The 19,626-nt window shown below is 41.0% G+C and overlaps 1 protein-coding gene across 1 annotated transcript in view; it reads left to right on the forward strand.

Annotated features, from left to right (window-relative positions):
• The window catches only part of COL25A1 (collagen type XXV alpha 1 chain), a 405,096-nt gene that overhangs the window by 267,479 nt on the left and 117,991 nt on the right, over positions 1-19,626 (forward strand). The window contains exons 8-11 of the mRNA XM_083178307.1: positions 5,604-5,663; positions 7,647-7,763; positions 9,003-9,038; positions 17,844-17,870. Coding sequence (XP_083034433.1) covers positions 5,604-5,663; positions 7,647-7,763; positions 9,003-9,038; positions 17,844-17,870 — 240 coding nt within the window. The remainder of the gene's footprint in view (positions 1-5,603; positions 5,664-7,646; positions 7,764-9,002; positions 9,039-17,843; positions 17,871-19,626) is intronic.

The raw sequence follows: 19,626 nt of genomic DNA on the forward strand, positions 1-19,626 counted from the left end.
GTGCGCCGGCACCCCACCCCTCGCGTGCCGGCACCCCGCCTCCACCCCCAATTACTTACCAGCGGAGGTGTCGGCAGCGCAGCAGCATCTGCTCCCGGGACTCGGGCCTGCAGAGCGCGAGCCCCTCTGTATCCTAGGCTCGGCGCTCTGCAGGCTGCACTGTGTATTGTGCAAGCCTGGCTGCCGGCACCGGGTGGGGACATTTTGTGCGGGTGCGGGGGGGGGGGGGCATGCCAATGTGGGCATCTGCCTGGGACCCTCCAGAGGCTGGGGGCCCGGGACAGTTGTACCCCTGGCACCCCCCTGTTGGTGGCCCTGCATACAGTGCAAGTGTACCAGGGCCGTCTTAACATTAGGAAGGGCCCCTGGGCAACCTAGTTCACTGGACCCTCCCCCCCAAATTAGTTTGCCCAGGAGCCCACAGTCACCTCCCCAACCCTCACCTCTCTGGCTCCGTGCGGCAGCCAGTCAGCTTCCGGCGTAATGTCCCTTACACATAATTCCCCTCGTAGTGCCCCTTAAACATTGCCCATATTACTGCCCCTTACAGAATTCCCATACTGATTCCATATAAGAGGAGAGACCTCATTGCCACGTCCCTCTATCCCCACCACAAACACCCTGTACCCCAACATACACACCATAACCCTCTATCCCCACCACAAACACCCTGTTCCACCCACAGACCCCCTATAAAGCTTTACTCACATATACACCCTAGTCCCTCTGTTTGTGCCACATTCACTCCCTATTCCTCTACACCACTCCCAATTACACACCCTACTCTTTCACTGTCCCCAACATACCCATACCATCCAACACCAGGGTGGTGAGTCTGGACCTCTTTTAGGTTTGTTATACTGAAGCTCGAGCATGGTCCCCCTTCTGATGGCCACAACTTACCAGCACATTGGGAGCCGGGTGGGCGGGATGATGATGTTAGCTGCGGCGGCTGTGATGGCTGTCACGAGAGGGGAGCAGTGCCGCGGATCGCCCCTGCGCGCAACATCTGACAGTGGGGACCCCCCAGCTGTCCGCTGCCCAGGCGCTCCCAGTCCCCGCTGTAACAGTGCACTAGTGTGTGCTGCTGCGCCTGCTATTTAAGATTCACATATCCCGCTGGACCGCGCTAGCCAATAGGCGCTCGCGGTCCAGCAGCCACCAGTTGATTGGCTGCTGGACCGCAAGCGCCTATTGGCTGGCGGTCCAGAGGGAGACGTGAATTTTAAATAGCATCACGTCTCCCGCACACAGCAAGCCGCGGTGGGAGCTAGCGGGGGAGATGGAGCGGGCGAGCTGGCGGTGCTGGGACGGCTCCGGCGCCAGGATAGCTTCCATCGCCCGGGGGCCGGAGCTGGTGCTCCAACGGCACCGCCCTCGCTACGCCTCTGCCGCCACCGCCCTGATCCCCCTGCCCGGATCCCCCAGCGAGGGTGAGCGGATTCCCGGACCCCGGCCACCATCTTTCCCATTGGGCTGGGCCGGGGGCCCCTAGGTCCTAGGGCCCCCCGGCAACTGCCCATCGTGCCCAATGGGAAAGACGGCACTGAAGTGTACAAGCCCATAACTTTCACAATATAATGTACAATATGATACTTTGTACCTATGAAAACACTGGTAAGAAATTAGGGATGGTTAAACTGAAACAATATGTTAGCTAACGTGTTAGCAAACACTCCTTAATTCAAATATATAGTAATACAATATACTAATCTAGAAGTATGTGTATAAAAGCTTTGAGTATAATTGGGATATTAAAGTACATTTCTGCCTTGATGCATTTTCTTCTGCAATCTTTTTGTTAAAACATTACCTTTCTGTCTTGATTAAAAGCAGTTGTTGTTCTTCTTCTAATGGTAAGATGCTTTATTCTCTTAAAGAAAGTTAAAGTTTTAAATAGACAATTAGAATTTGATGATGGCTTTCATCAGTTTTTACTCAGAAAAACAGAACCCATTATAATTGTACAATTGTTGTCAGCTTACACTACATTTAAATTGACTGTATTAAATGAAGCCAGGATCAGTAATTCAGAGTATCCTGAAAAATCATGGCTGAAATTTAATAGGATGAGAGATTCCGAAAGTGAGAGATTTGGTAAGAAATCTCCAGGTTTTTTTAAAGTGGCAATCATTTACACTGCAAAACCAGTTTGATTTTGAAGTGTAAATGATTGCCGCTTTAAAAAAACCTGGAGATTTTTCATTTTCATTTCATTTTCTAAATCTCTCATCCTATAAAATATCACCCCATATGTTCATATGGAACATAACCCTCTGGCAGGTATTCAATGCTCTGGCGAGCGCAAGGTAGCGAATCCTGTTTTGGATTCGCTGTGCGCTCGCCAGCAAATATCGCTGATCTTGAATTCGTGTGGCTTCCCCAGCCCACACTATTCAATGCGTCAGGGGCTTGCTGCCCCTGACTTCGAATACAGGCGAATGGTAGTGGGGAATGGTAGTGGCGATTCCCCCCCCCCCCAGCGCGCACAGCCCGCAGCAGCAGTCCTCCAGCTCCGGTAGCCCCAGCGCTGACATCACCGTGCTGTGGCTGCCGGAGCTAAAGGCCTGCTGCTGCTGCGTCCCTGTGGGGGCTCCCGGCATGAGTGAGGGGGGCAGGCGGCAGGCGGCAGGCGGACGAATCCCTGAGGCGAATCCCCCTTTCCTCCCCCCCCCCCCCGCACAGCCTGCAGCAGCAGTCCTCCGGCAGCCCCAGCGCTGACATCAAGAGGTCTGCTACTGCTGGAGCCGCATATCTCTCCCCCCTCCCGTCCCCTCTCCTCCCTCCCCTCACCTCACCCCCAGCAGAAGGGCTGGGTGCTGCTGGGGTCGGAGCCGCTGCACTCACTGGTCCCGATCGTGCCTATGTAATGATCGGGACCAGTGTGCAGTGAATATATGAATATTAATGAGCGGCTCCGGCTCCCGGCCCCCTGCTGGCGAATGTGTAAAAAAAATATATATATATATATTGTTTAAAAAAAAAAAAAAAAAATTAAAATATATTCATGTGCTGCAAGTATATGAATAAAAATAGCATGCCCTTTCATAGAAAAAATATTCTGATTTTTTAACACCAAAAAAATAAATAAAAACGCTTTAATTTAAAAGAACACATTACAGTTCACCTAAAAAAGATGACTAATGCTAAACGGAGACTCATGGCGAATTTCAATGGAGAATGCAGCACTCGAATTGAGCATTGAATACACTGTCGGCGAATTCCACTGAAAACCCCATTGAAAATCACAGGCGAATTGTGGAGAATCATTTTCGGCGAATCGGCAGACATTCGTGGTTCATTTATGGCGAATTGCCTCCATAGAATATGGCGAATTGTTTTTTCTAACAGAAAATTCGCCATTCAACCAGGGAATTGCCAGATTCCCTGAAAAAAACGGCGAATCTGAGGCATTGAATACTGGCCTCTGAGTTGGTATTCTATGGGCGGGATGTAAAGGAGTCTGATATTGTCAGAGGTGCTTGCAGCTGAGAGATCTCAGACTTTTTTTTAAAGGGGCAATCATTTACAAGGCATGGTAAATGGCATGGTAAATTGCAGCTTTAAAAAACAACCCGAGATCGGCTGGCGCATCCCTCTCTATATATTCTTTGCAAATCTGGTCAGTTTTGATGAAGCTTAGACTGTTCATTTCCCTTAATTAGTAACTAATAAAAAAAATTCAAATTAAAAAGGAATGAATATATTTCTCATAAATGTCTAAATGCTTTATTGGACCTGTAGAACATTTAGGGGGGTATTCAATGTCAGGGGCACGGCTGTCGAGCTACCGCGACAGCCGTGACCCTGTCCCGTTCTCGGTCAGCTCGCCTGGAGCTCGGCAGTCGGGATTCAATGTCCCGGCCGCCGAGCGGCGAGAAGGGGGCGTGGCCGCGAGTTGATGACGGAAATAGACAAGCTCCGGCCGGGAGCTCGCCTATTTCCGGCTTTTCTCGGCAGAACGAGCCCGACAGCTTGTGATGTCGGGCTCGTTCTGCGCAAAACCCCTGTTCAATGCTGTCGGGGAAGACAGCATTGAATAGGGCCCCGCAGCCATCTCCCCCATCGGGAGATGGCTGCGGGAGCTCGATTGACATTGCATACCCCCCTTAATGTGCAAATAGAAATTTTATTTTTCCAAGTAGAGAAAACTACAGGAATTTTGGTTCACCCAAAAGGAGCAATCTAGTAAATTCTTGGAAATGAGACTTTATAGTGGTGCTAAAAATGTAAAATTGCAATTCAGAAATTCAGTATATACTGTATATATATATATATATATATATATATATATATATATATATATATACACTATATTGTCTCTTTGCTCATGATATATATAGAGTTCCAGAAAAATGCCAGTGTTATAGTGATTGGAATAATAAATTAATATTCTATTCTCAAACTGTAGTTTTACAGGTAGTTGCATGGGAGGATCAATCACCTCAGCCATAGAAAGCTATGCCATATGCCAGTCCCCGATACTTTTTGTGGCTCATAGTCTCATCAAGAGAGGTGTGGTCATGTCTCCTTAGTGAAAAATTAGCCTCCCCTGCACAGGCAGAGGATATTACTGCTCAGCGACAGCAGCCTTCATGGCTCTGTTGCATCCCAATACACAGCAGCGTGTGCTGGGCTGGAGAGAGAGGCTGTCACTGCTGAGTGGTAAAAGGAAGGGGGCAGGATAATCAGTGCTAGATAAGCCCACACCAGGGTAATTAGTAACCCCTTCTCAGCGACATTGAGTTTAATTTTTGTGAGCTACACACTGCCAATATGTTACACTGGTATTTTGGGCTTGTCATTTGCCTGGTTGCTAGTTGGTATGCATGGGGTTACAAGGACTTAGTCCCTCCTGCTTCCCATAGTTCTGCCACCTCTCCCGCTATTCCAAGACTCTCTGACATGACCCCTTCCATCAGGTACAAAATGCTGTGCTCCAAGACTTCCCTCTTACCATCATCAGTGTTGAAACACCTTTCTCATTAATTAGCTAGCTCAACACAGGTGATAGCAATCATACATTAAATGTATAGATCAGGAGCAGAGCGTTTTGGAAGGTCTGTGTTCGTCCCATCTCTCTCATCCCACTTCATAGATGGTGAAGAGGTAGACAATGTATTTCTTAAGCCATAAAGCAGCCTCAACATGAAAGCATAACAGAGGGAAAATGCAACAGACGGTACATTGCAAAATAGGAGATGGGGTACATGTTTACATTTACTGTATGGTCTCAACAAGTTATAAATCAATTTTGCATCATCAGACTCTACAGCAACAGCAAGTTGTTGAAAAATCTGACAGAATTAATAACGTTAATATACAGTAATTCAAAATACTGTTATTTTCAGGAGAGTCCTGATGCTATGGTTATTAAAAAGGCTGAATATTGGATTATAAAGCCCACATATTTGAATTTACATATAACCATGACATCAGCACTTCTCTGTGATTATTTTTGTGACTGTCATCTCCCTAGTATTTTATCATTAACAACAGTTGTAATTTGTGTACCTCCTTGTTTGTTCATAATCCACTGTGAATTGTCTTTGTGGTGTATTTGTGTTGGTTCGTTTTGGTGCTATGTTATGTTGTGTCCCTAGGGTTTGCCAGGCTATCCTACAATGGCTGCTCTGCATAGTAATCAGATCCTCACTGTCAAGGTTTGTGGATAAGGTGCTTATGTCCAGTCAGGGGTCCAGCAGCATGATGATTTTTAAACACAAGATTCACAAAAAGAAATGATTACATTTTGTGGAATTTTAATGATTCATCCACTTGGCGTTTCCAAGTCAAGCTATTTTTACAAGTGCAAGATATACTGTCTAAGGTTTCCATAAAAGCAATGGTGATAAAATTGTGTATATTGTGTCACTTAATGCTGACTGGAGTCTCTGACTGCATGTACAGTACTACTGGTACTTTGTTCAGGGAATTCGTGCCATCATAATATGTTCCTGAATCTACACTAGATGCCTCATTACATATGTACATTACATAAAGGGTACTATAAATGGCCGCCTCACTTCCATGAAGAGGCCTTTCCACCCATATAAACCTATTAAGCGACATTATTTCACAAAGCACGAGTTCTCTATGAAACAAACTGTCAGTATGTACTCTGCTATTTATTTTATATCTAATGCTTATGTCTCTATTTCTTTCTACGGGCCTTCTGATGTCTGTCCTTCAACTTTCTCATCTCTGAACTACAACCTTTGACCTCACTGATCAGATGGTGTTTCCTAAGATCAATCACGGCTTTCTTTCTGCTGATCAGCAGCTCATTAAACGCCGCCTGATTAAGGTAGTGCTGAATGGTTTTAGGTGTCTGCATTTCAATTGAGAGCTTGGTTCCTTATTTTACTTTACCGTAGTTGCATTATTTTTATACATTTAATTTTTTTTTCATTTATAATTTATTTAGCTGATAGTATTTAATGTTTTGGTTACCTAATGGTTTCCTGGAGATATATATCTGTTTTGTATTTTTTTTTTTTATAAAATATATGCATAGATTATATATATATATATATATTCTTGGTAGAATGTTAACTCTTGATTATAACAGCTGTATTTGTAATGACATTTTGGAAATAAAAAAGACGTTAATTAGAAGTTTCAGTTAAACTTTACAGTTGACTCCTTCCTTCTGTTACTTCTGCAGAATTCTTTGCCTATCCTATTGCTCTCTTGCACAATGCATGCCATATACCGTACTGTGCATTTCTAAGCAATGGTGTTGATTAAACAATGACAGCAGGTCATAAAAGCATCACAAGAATATACATGTTATCATTTGGGCCTAATTCAGCACGGATCGCTAATCAGAGAATAAGCCGATGACTGCAAGCAGAATGCCGCAACCCAGATGGAATAACAAGACTCCCCTTGCGAAACTGCAAATGCATCACAAATAGCGATGTATTCTCAGATCCATTCCCAAAACTGAATCACCAAACATTTTTTTCCATCTGTGCCAGTCTAGGGCTTAGACTAATCTTCTGAAAAATCAGGCTGGAAGTGGTCATAGCTAACGTCAGGGACCCACCCTAAAAACAACTGGACACACCCATAAATAGCCATGTTTCTGTCCCTAAACGCCAGCTTCCTGTCAATCAAACTGTGGCCACTCCGCGACATCTATGAATACAGTTATATTGTAATTACTATTATTATTTGAAAATATAATATTATTATTGCTTATGAGCACATGCCCTTTAGATAGCTGTTTGGACCCATACATGCATGATGCAAATGCTACGCATGCCCATTTATTCAATAAAAGCTTGATTTCCAAATTTTCTGATTAACAATCCATGCTGAATTAGGCCCTATATCCATAGATCAAATGCACTACAAATATGAGATTACCTGACTACAGGGAGCATTCTCCACATAATATTTAGGTTAATCAGCTCTTCATGTTAATTATAATTAGTTTTTTTTTCATACACTTTTACCATTTAAAATAACAAAATGCTTCCTTATCTCCATTTTTTATTTAGAAAAATACCTTCAACTTATTGTGGTACACGCCTTAGGCATTCATTGTAAAGTGACAGCAGTGCACAATGGACACATATTACCTCACTATTGCATCATCTTGCTGGTTTTTTGTGTCTAACTATCTGCTTATTATTAAGGGTGATCAAGGACAAGCAGGGCCACCAGGCCCACCAGGACCTCCTGGGCCACCAGGTCCTCGAGGGCCACCAGGTGACACGGGTAAAGATGGGCCAAGAGGAGTATCTGGAGTTCCAGTAAGTCTACACCTTATAGGCAAACAAAATATTATTATATGTATTATTATAAATAATATAAACACTAAAAATAATGAAAATTTTTATTGTATTCAATTTTGAAACATTATATTTTCAAGAAACAATAGTTGTATTTGGAAAAAAAATGTTGTTTCTTTGTTCCGTTTTAACTCAAAAACTAAACTTAAAAAAGAATAAACAAAAAACCCTATCTGTATGTGGGGTTGCCTTGGGATGAGTGGTGGAATATGGTGCACTAGTGGTCAAATAATAAAACAAAAATGTCAACAGACATGACTTCAATGTGACGGACGCCAAGGGCAACAGATGTTCTCTTACATAACTAGAGATGTATTATGTGAAAAACATTGTTATGTCAAACTAGTTTTTATTTTGATATAAGGAGAGCTGGCATTGGGGCTATTATGAAACTCCCTGGTGAACCTATTAGCAGAAGTGAAGCACCACTGCTAATAGGATATCCCCAGAAGTTGGAAAAACATAGTTACAAATTGTCAAAGAAATTAAAGGTTGTAACACAAATTAAATGTTGTAACAGATACAGTATTTTTGGATTCAAACTTCTGGATGCATTCCATATTAAGAGGAAATGAAATGTTGTAACACATACAGTATTTTTGGATGCAGATTTCTGAATGTGTTCCAAAATAAGAGCGATACACTAAACAAAACTCTGTGAATTTTGGACTTGTTTTTTCTTTGGCTTTTATTATGTTAAATAGTATTTATTTTATTAATGATCACTAAAAGTGTGTGTGTGGGGGGGGTTAATATTAGCTAGTTCCTTGACATGTTTCTTAGACGTGTTTGAATACATGTAGTATATGGGCTGGCTGGTTCCCTGGGAATTGGCACGCTGTGTGCATCAGGTGAATTGTGGCACCCGGGATTTATAAGTCATCAAACTGCTTCTAAGTCTGCCCCAAGTCTCCGATTGGCTAGTTTCACAGGAGTCTGAGGGCGGGCTAAGAAAGAGTGTGAAGCCTTATGCTGAGTCCCAGGTCCCGCATGGCAACTGATGCACACAGTGCTGCCGATCCCCAGGGGAACCAGTCAGGACATAAACTGTATTGCATACATTAAAACATTTTTTTTTATATGTGCTAAGCGGTTCCCTCCTACACTGCATGGTCAGTGCTGCAGCCGTTGCTTATTACCATCCTTCATATACACTTCTGTTTAATGCCATATTTTTAATGTATTTTATTTCTCTTTGAGGGGGATCCAGGAGCACCTGGCGAACAAGGCTTAGTTGTAAGTATTGTACTTGTAAAAGTTGTTTTAGCTGTTTTATAGCTGTTTAGTAAGAAAACCTACATATGTCGCAATACCATGGCCTCATTTTGGTGCTGGGTCTGTAATTTACAGTAATACTTGCTTTAAATAAGCTGAAGCACTATTAGATCAGTATACAAGTCAGTATTATCAGAGCGAAGTCAGCAGCAGCATGGAACTTGTCAGTAATGATGCCAAACAGAACCCTATCCTTGCCAGCAGAAGGATAGATTATTATAAAAAAGAGGGCAAAGACAATGAGGACCCCCTACATTAAAGTCAACCAACACTTAAAACCTTATCTACTTTATGTTTTAATTCGCTGTGGTAAAACTAGAGATGAGCTTAATTTTCTAAACTGTACCATGGAGAATTTCACACATTTCTCTGATGGAATTTGGCCTTAAATGTTCTGTGTGGGATTCCCTCCAAAACACACAACTGACCAGAACGAATGTTCTGCAAAATACAAAATGCCAAATTCTGTGCGGAATAGTCTGTTACATTCTGAAATCCAGTAAGAGCAAACTTTCCAATGCTATGCTCACAGTCTAATGATACACATACTAGAATACTAGAATACTAATAGTTTACAGATGCGTATCAGATGAATGGCAACAAATTGAATCTTTATCATTCCCCATGTTTTTTTGCAGATATTTTTTGTGGATCTCCCCAATAGGTGCTGACATTGGGGGGGATAAGTGACAGGTATTGAGGGTAAAAGGATAGCCTTGGGCGAATCCACTAGTGGTGGTAATTTACCACTGCTGATAGGATATCCCCCAATGATATTTTCTTATTTCACATAACCATAACCAACAATGAGACATTTTCTTGATAGCAATGGGAAGTCCTAAATACCTATCTTTGTGTGTAAGAAGTCTTATATTCCAAAAGTAAAGATCCATACACCTACTTTACATGATTCCTCAGAATAGCATTGTGTATGGCAGTGGTTCTCAACCTTGGTTCGCAAGTACCCCCAACAGTACACATTTTTCAGGTCTCCACACAGAATCACAGGTGAAATAATTGGCTGCACAGGTGAACTTTTAAAATGTGTCAGAGAATGAGTACACCTGTGCACCTGCTAGGTGACCTGGAAAACATGCATTGTTGGGGGTATTTGAGGACCGAGGTTGAGAACCCACTGGTGTATGGTACAGGAAAAAATGTTTTTCTTTCTATAGCTAAAATAGTGATAATTTAAAAAAAATATGTTCAATTAGTTTGCTAGAATTAGTAAATCAGTAATTTAAGGCTTCCAGAAATATAACTTTTATTTAGTTTCTTTTTTTTTTGTATAGATTTATCATTCTTTTATAGTAGTCTTGTTACTTCTCTGCTTTACTAACATTAGATGCAAAAGGGCATGGTATGCAAGTTATCATTTAGAATGTCAAAATGGAGTGAATGTCAACATTTCATGTATAGACATTTACAATGTCAACACTGATACAATGTTGATATGTAGAATATGTCAACAGTGAACATGTCAAGAGCATTATTTTATCCTAACCCTAACTGCAGGAAAACCATAAACATTGCCTTACTGTAACTGCAGCCTATACCCAGCTATAACCATATACCAGCTGCAACCTAAAGGTGCCCATACACTAGTAAGGTTTATCTTCAGATCTGGCTGGTTGGAACAAAAACATGGTTATGGATGAGTGACAGTTTGTCAGTTTTCCAGCATTTCCAAGCAAATGGTCAACTGTCATTTGCTCTCATCCATAACCATGTTTTTGTTCCAACCAGACAGATCTGCAGATAAATCTACTTGTGTATGGCCACCTTAACACTTACCCTCATATGTTCAGATTGTATACATGCATTTGATATTTTGAACATGTTGACATCATGAACATGGCAACAATCGGAACTAATATGTTAACATTCTGTATGTCAATCAATATTTGACTAAATAGTAAATACCATTGCAGAAATATGTCTGGTACTCTATACAGATATGAAGCTATGGTAAAGAATGTAATAGCCTCTGATTTAAAACAGGGGCAATACAGGTGCCAGCAGTGGTTAGCATGTCCTGGCAGCTGTTTAAATTGACTTGACACTTGGCAGGGTTAGTTGGTACCTGTATTGAATCAGTGAATAACAATATCTTTTAAGTTCTGGAAAAAAAAATGTTTTTATCCCCACTCTCACCGCACCAGGTTATATGTGGAACAACCTTAGTGCTGTTTTACTATGGTAAAGGCCCACAATTTTGTGGGTGCACATGCCCTAGGGCAGGGATGGGGAACCTTCGGACCTCCAGATGTTGTTGAACTACACATCCCAGCATGCCCTGCAACAGTTTTAGTATGGCCAAATAGCAAAACTGTAGCAGGGCATGCTGGGATGTGTAGTTCAACAACAGCTGAAGGGCCAAAGGTTACCCATTCCTGCCCTAGGGATTCCACTCCCTTGCTGTATGGCCCAGTCTTGGATGGCCATATGGAGGGGGAAACACCAAGCTGAGTATCCTTCCTTCTTGCTACAGTGGCACCAGTCCTGGATGTTAATGCCTAGTGTGGGATATGATAATATTCGAGGGACCATGCACTTTGTCCTCTCATTTCTCTAATACCAGCCTAGGCTAAATCTTGACTGCTGGTTTTACATTTAGGGGTACGGTATGCTTTTCCTCCCCAATTATTTATTTAATTTAAAAAAAGCATGCAAATAGAATGGCATGGCACTATATGTGGGCGATTACCTCCAGGGATTTGGATGCCAAAGACATGTGAAAATCGCTGTGATTTGCACATTGACACAAACTTTGTGTTCTATAGCATTCTCTCCACTGTCTCTTAACTGTGTCACTTACTATTATTTGTTACTACAAATAACCAGTGGCGGCTCCAGAGGTGGATTCAAATAGGGGAGCCCCACCCCACTGCCAGTGATTTCGTTTGGGATGGCAGTTGGTGACAATTGCTGTGATGCCACTATTTGAATTTTGAACTGCACTGCAACCCTCCTCTGAAACCTCCTCTGCAAATAACTACAATATAGTAGCCTGTAAACTGCAACTCCGATGTTTTAAAACCAGTTGGTTCTGTCGCACTGAACCCACAGATGCCTGCACTTTCATGCATGCTATTTCATTTACCCATAAATATCTGTGTCAGCTTTGGTCCTTTTATATACTGTTTCTACATTTATTGTGGCTGTGACTTGTCACGGGTGTGACTAGTTTGCCCGCAATGCACATGCATGCAGATGGGCACAAGCAATATAGAATAATTCATTTGTGCGATAGCAGGTGCGTATTTTAGATAAGCAGTGCTACATATGTATGTGGAGCACATTACTTTAATCATGATTTACAGTATTATGGGTTGATGGCTTTAGTTTAGCGTATTGCTGCAGTATATGTACACTCCATTACATACTTTGTTTGCTGTAGTATGTTCAAGGAAAGCAGTCAGGTTGTAAGTGTTAAGCTACATAAGGCGCTGCACATTCCATAGGCTTACACAAGGCTATAGGACTTTGTTAACCCTCCTGCCTGTGTATATTATTTTAACGGCCTTATTTATTTTTGTGTTCTATGTGCTTTCATAAAGTAGGACATTGAACAGCTGTCCCTTGGCAATAGATTAGAGTTTCCAGATTTTAATTGATAATGTGTTTTCCTTACAATTCAGGTTAATATTGGCTAACCTTAACTTCCTCAAAGGAAAGGTTTAAAGCTGCTAAATCTCAATATAATATAAACTATTTGAATAATATTTATAGTATGTGACACTCATATTACACTGGTTTCTTTGTGCATTTCTGTACAGCTTTGCTGTTTTAGTAACTTGTTCCATCTTTGTGAATTAAATCACTTGGTATAGACAGGAAACAAATATTTTGTTAGGTTTTTTTTTTTGATCCAAAGATTTTAAGAGTTTAAAATCTTAAAACATTGCTGGTATACTGATACTATCTACATGGTATGGTTTACCTCATTGATAGACACAGTGCCAGAGATGGGATCAGATGGGCTAGTGCTGCCTCCAAGATAACGGAATATGTGCTCTGTGCAGCATTGCAGCAGTGCTGTTGGCCGAATTGGCCATTCCTGGCATGCACCCCGGCAGCCAAATGTAGGGGCCATGGGGAACCCTTACAGAGCTTAGCAGCATCTACAGTACATTACCAATCCGGGGATCCCTGTCTATCAGCCTCACTTTCCCCCCTGTGCCTCAGTACATCCTTCTGTGTCTCTTAACCTCATCCCCCCTTCCACACAGGTCTTTAAATTTCACATACAGTATATTCCCAATCCAACCCCAGTGGAGCACATAAACACCCCAGACATTGTTACACCCCCAGGTAGCACCCACTCCTGTCCCTTTAACAAATATCCCAGTGGATATAGATGGGAACCCGCCTTAGATGAGTATTCGAGGATACTATTCTCTATGAAGAATAGATGGAAAGATTGTTTGTGTGGGAGACAGGAGGGGGATGGAGCCACTACTCTAGGCAAAGCCACATCTGAAAAAAAAGTCACCGGTTGACAGGTGGCCACAAAGGTGCATCAGCCTCCCAGGTATCTTCCCTGTGAGGTCTATGGCCAATCCGCCCCCGAATGTATCCCTCAGGAACTGATCTGCAGTTCTGCACTAGTGATGGACTCGGAGAGCTGCTTCTGGCACAGCCACTTGTGTTCTTTTTTATTTGTTGGTTCATTCTTAATGTGTCCTTTCTGTATATAGGGTATCCCTACTTAGTAATATATAGTGTGGGAGCATTCCATGAGAGCTTTCAAGCATCTCATTACTGTGTAGTGGGCAGATGAGGGACCGTCACTGAAATACTTCATAATGAATGGAGAGCTTCATCTTTCATACAGTGCCAAAGTGCCCAACCCTGAACCACATCAAAGTTTCTTTCTGATGTCTTTCCAGGGGATAAAGTAGGGAATCTTTCTATCATCCTTACCACCTCCAACCTCAGAAAATGTCCATACAGTATATTTATTTTAATAATATTATTTTGGCATCAGGAAGTAAAAGTATTTATTATATACTTTTATAGTTCTACTAAAGTGGACCATATGAATAAAAAAAAAATCAACTTTTTAACCATGTTTTATATCTTTTTCTTTGTTCATTTTACAATGAGCGTGGAATAATTTGTTCCCTGTACCTTTACTTCAAATTATGTTTTTTTTTTTTTTAAATTGTATTGGCTTTATTAAATTACTTGTTAAAAGCCCGTCAAAATGTCAGCTTATGCAATATACTTTCACTTTGACAGTTTTTTGCCCACAAACCCTTCATCCCACCCCCACTCCTTATCTGCTCCTACCTCCAAAGTCTGTCTACACAGCTCCCTCTCTATATATTCAGCAAGTTTGAAACAGATCAATGTCCCTGCAAAATTTGTTTTCAGTTTCTAAACTTTAAGCAAAGTTTTATTGTTCCTCAGTGAGAAAAACAAAATAGCAATCTAGCAAATATGATACCTTTTAATGGCTAACAAAAATAAATGTTGTTAAAATGCAAGCTTTCGAGACACTTTGCATTTTAACAACATTTATTTTTGTTAGCCATTAAAAGGTATCATATTTGCTAGATTGCTATTTTGTTTTTCTCACTGAGGAACAATAAAACTTTTCTTATCAACTGGCTAACACTACCAAACTTTTTTCTTTTGATCTTTAAGCACAATGAAGTAATTTGGTCCGTCAAGTTGCCTCTAGTGGTCAGTAGTGGTTCTTCACCTCATAGTTGATAAGTAGTCTTTTATATATAGATATATATATATATATCTATATATATATATATATATATATATCTATCTATCTATCTATATATATATATATATATATATATATATATATATATATATATATATAGATGTAAATGGTTATATTACTTTTATTTGTGTACGCTGACATTATGTTTTTTACAGACATATCCAATTCAGATAATAAAATAGCAACTTTTGGCAATGACATCTAAAAAAATTCTAGAACCTGACTGCTCAAGATTCTAAAGTGCTATTTATTTACTGTAATTCTGAGATGTTGCTCCTAGAATAACTCATCTGAAATGTGCCCTAAAAGTAAAGATCCCCATACATCTGTATGCCATTTCCCCAATTTCCTGAAGTGACCTGAATTGCTAATCAGTCTGGGAATTATGAAATTCTTTATGTTGAAGTTTCTGATTTGCCAATCCCAACCATTTTTGGCCAGGATCATGGAATCAATATTTTTCAGCTTGTGGAATATTCCTTATTCCCCCACACAGGTATAGGGGGATTGGAAAATTGCCACAATCCATTGCAGATGTACTGTATGAGGGCCTTAAGACATTTAAACTAAACTTCCCATGATTACATGAAATCCAATAGCTACTGTTCGGTTTCCTATGAGCAAATTGACATTTTAAATAAGTTTCCAATTTTCACAAGAATCTCCTTGTATTTTAGTATTGAAAAACTGAAGTACTCATATATTTTTACTTGATAGTGTTTCCAAACAACACATATACAATATGTCTTTATTCATACTTGTAAGAATATTATTTGTTAGATTGTTTCTGTTGATAATTTTTTTATTGTGGGCTTATGATTCAAGTTTATATTTACATTTTTGCCACTGTTGATGCCACCTTGATGATCCACAACTTCACAAAACCAAATTAAAAAGTAGTGTAATCTAATATTTTTTATAATTTATAATTTCAGTTATAATTGACAGTTATGGTATAAAACATAGACTGACTCATGATAAACAGTCATATGGTTGAACACTAAATGGACGACAGTCGCAAGGTCGACAGGGTCAAAAGGTTGACAGGGTCTAAAGGTCAACATGTAAAAGGTCGACATGGTTAAAAGGTCGACATGGAAAAGGTCGACAAGGTCAAAAGGTCGAAATGGAAAAAGGTTGACATGAGTTTTTAATGTTTTTAGGGTGTGTATGTCGACATAGGTCGACATGGACACTGTCTAAGTGTACCGTGTCCCCTCGCATGGCTCGCTGCGCTCGCCATTCTTTGGGCTCAGCACACTATTTTATTCTCCTTCCACGCCTAGTGGATGGTAGGGCATGAAATACAGCCTGTCGGCACATGCCGGCTGAAAATTTTGTAAAAGAATGCATGTCTACCTTTTTCATGTCGACCTTTTCAATGTCAACCTTTCCCATGTTGACCTTTAGACCATGTTGACCTATTGTGTGTCGACCTTTTAAACCCTGTAGACCTTTTGACTGTCTACCTTTTGACCCTGTTGACCTTTTGACTGTTGACCATTAGTGGTCGACCATATGACTGTCTATCATGAGTCAGTCTATGATCAGTCCGGATACATCAGGACAAAGAGTATAATGAACATGCTTACCTTAAGTACCAAAAACCTGTGTGTTCTCTTCCGGACCGGGACCCGCCTGTACGTCCGTGCGGCGACTATGTGATGATGTCAACATCAGTCAACAACTGTTTGCATATTCACCATCACCATAGTTACAACAATGCACATCTATCGTAGATAATATAATACATATCCAATTATATCCAAGAGAGATATCCTCTCTTGAAGATGGATGCCATGTTGCCTGCCTGATGTTACTTGAAATTAAATTGGATTTATTCCTGATGATGGTCTTTGTAAGACCAAAACGTTACGTTACGTCAAAAGACGGGATGTCTGCTTCCATACAATAAATTACAAGTTGAACCTTTGACCTTGGTGAGTGCCCATTTCTTCTATTGTATATGTATATATATATATATATATATATATATATATATATATGCAGAAGAATGCACTCCACCGCTCTGTGATACCGTAGTGGCACTCGGTGCCTTCCCAGACAAAACCCCGGCTGGGGTAGCTTAATTCAGGTATGTGGAAGGGTGGCACTTGGATGGGTTGAAATGAAGTAGACAGTAGAATGGTTCAAATCAACATCTCAAAACGTTGATGTGAACCAGTCTGGTCTGAGTGGCACCCTTCCACATACCTAGATATATATATATAGATAGATAGATAGATACAGATGGAGCACCTCAGCCAGTGCCGGGGCTTGCCAATATGCCCCCCCTGGCAAGATGGTGCTCCATCTGACTGGGAATCTCTCACATCCCAGCTCCTGGGCAGCGGGGGACTCAAACCCTTCCCGTCTCAGCTTTAGGGAGATGGGCAGGGTAAGGGGGTGCAGGGAGGTGGGGGCGATCAGCAGGGACCGGTGGCAGGGACAGACGGGTGCACGCGTCCCCTTCTGGCAGCTGGCGGTTGGCGATCTACCCGCCAGACCCCAACTACAAGTGAGGCACTCCATCTGTATATGTATCTATATATATATATATATATATATATATATAGCTATATATATAGATATATATCCAGACACAAGCAGTATGCACACTCCTTAGTGTAGTAAGCGGGTGCTCAAACCATATAAAGGATTAATGGTCGATGGTAATTAGAGGCAGGCACACCATTGCAATAAAGTTCAAAAAAAGTTTTTATAAATGCAAACAAAAAGTTCAAACAAGTCCATCGTAGATACAAGAAGGCAGTATAAATGCAGAGATAGATATCAACAAAATATATATGCATGTACATCAAAGGACATACAATATACAAGAATAGTTAATGGTTTCAAATGTGTTAATACTGCAAAAAGGTTATGTAATTTCTGCATAAGTTATTGTGTAAATAGTAAAAGTATTGTAATAGTAAAAAATTATTTTCACTTTGTTTACTTACTGTATATCAGTAATAACTTTAACATAGTAAATTAACTAAATCATATTTCTTTTTTAGGGTCCAATGGGGCCTTCTGGACAAAAGGTATGGTCTGAAAACACAAACTGCTGCTGAAGTAATTATCGCTGTCCTAGCCAAATTATGTCCAGGGAAGGTTTTACAGGAATGGCTACTGTAGACCACAATGAAGCCGTTAGTTTAGTCTGTAGAGTGTGCTTTCCCAAAATGCTGCTGCATAATGCGAGATTTAAGATTTCTAATTTCCTCAATCATGGGAACCTCAAACAGCTCAGAGCAGACTGTTTTCAATCTGTCTGCTGAACTGGAGGTTAAAAGGTTCCTCTGGTTTTCCACTGAGAAACAACTAGCAACCAGAGAAAGTCAGACTCAAAATGTTTTTACTGTTGGATACAATTTCTAATTGGGACTGTAAGCTAGCACAAATATAGTGTGGAGCAGAGCCATGTGACCAAATAAAGTAAAGGTAAAAAATGATGGTGAGTGTAGGAATCCATAATAAATTGAAATAGAAGAAACTGCTGTGAGGTGGCCTGCTACTGTCTTCCTGGTTCCAAGGTAACCAGAGATCCCACTTCCTGTGATTCCTCACAGTTTTATTGCCACTTGTGATGAGCGCTGACTGCTGCAGTGTAATCTAGAGAGCCTTGGCTTTATGTGATAGGTATACTATGGTCAGTATTTATAATTCACAACGCCAAAACCAGCATGTTGACAGATACTATGTTAGCATGGTTAAAATGTCAACACCTGTAAAATGTTGATGCAGACAAAATGTTGGCACTTACCTTAAAAACAGTGGTGTCCCCATGAAAATGCTGGGGCGTTCCTATGGGAATGCGGAGGGGTCGGTGTGTGCTGGGGGTAAGCGGCTGAAGACATATGACGCCCGTTGCCCGCCCTGTCTTCTTCCCGGCACAGGCAAATAAAACTCAGTTTCCACTGACTTTTATTTTCGAGCCCAGGAGAAATGATTGGTTGGTCGGCGACCATCCAATGATTTCTCCTGCAGCAGACACAAGAGAGGATGTGTCTTCAATACAGAGTGGGGGAGGATTTTCGGTGGGGCGGGCTCTCGGTAAGCTACAATGTCAACCAGAATTAGCCCCTAAATTTCCTGTTGGACTAATCAGGACTAAATGATTGTATTGATGAGATTGGTGGTGTTATTTTAAAAATAATAATTGCGTTCAGTATGCAGTAAGTTACTGGAATAAAAATATAAGTGGGAAGGTCAGAAGCGAGCGAGGGCAATTTACCTGGTCAAATGTATCAGTTTTGAAGATATATAATATAACTAAGTGAAAGTATAAATGATAATGAACTGCAAGTTACCTAAATAGCGTCTATTAAGGAACACGTATTGCTTGTCATTGGGAAAAAATGTATATCTTATTTCTTACTTTAACTACTCTCCACAGTAATATACATATAGGGCCCCATTTAATAAATAACCTTGTAGGAAATATATGAAGCAAGCAGGAGGAGGAGTTTGCAGGTGCACACTAAATATAAATGCTAGACCTTTTAATATCATTGCTATATTGCATTTCTGAGGTTCTTAGCATAATGATGGCCATTATTATCGGCTTGTCCACCGCGTCCAGGTTACCTTAATAGGACAAGTCCCTAACACTACTCTGGGACAGGTCCAGGGCACAGGACCCCCCAGGCCAGCCCAGCAGAGCCACCACATGGCATCACATTGGTGTGAAATTAAAGTGATAGTAAAAGGTATAAGGGAAATTATATGTGATAAGACTTACCTAAGTAAGAGGTAATAATAAATGTGAAGGGTGCTACATATATAACCCTAGGAAAT

The sequence above is a fragment of the Crinia signifera genome, chromosome 1 (assembly GCF_055691185.1).
Source record: "Crinia signifera chromosome 1, ASM5569118v1, whole genome shotgun sequence".
NCBI classification, from domain to species: Eukaryota; Metazoa; Chordata; class Amphibia; order Anura; family Myobatrachidae; genus Crinia; species Crinia signifera.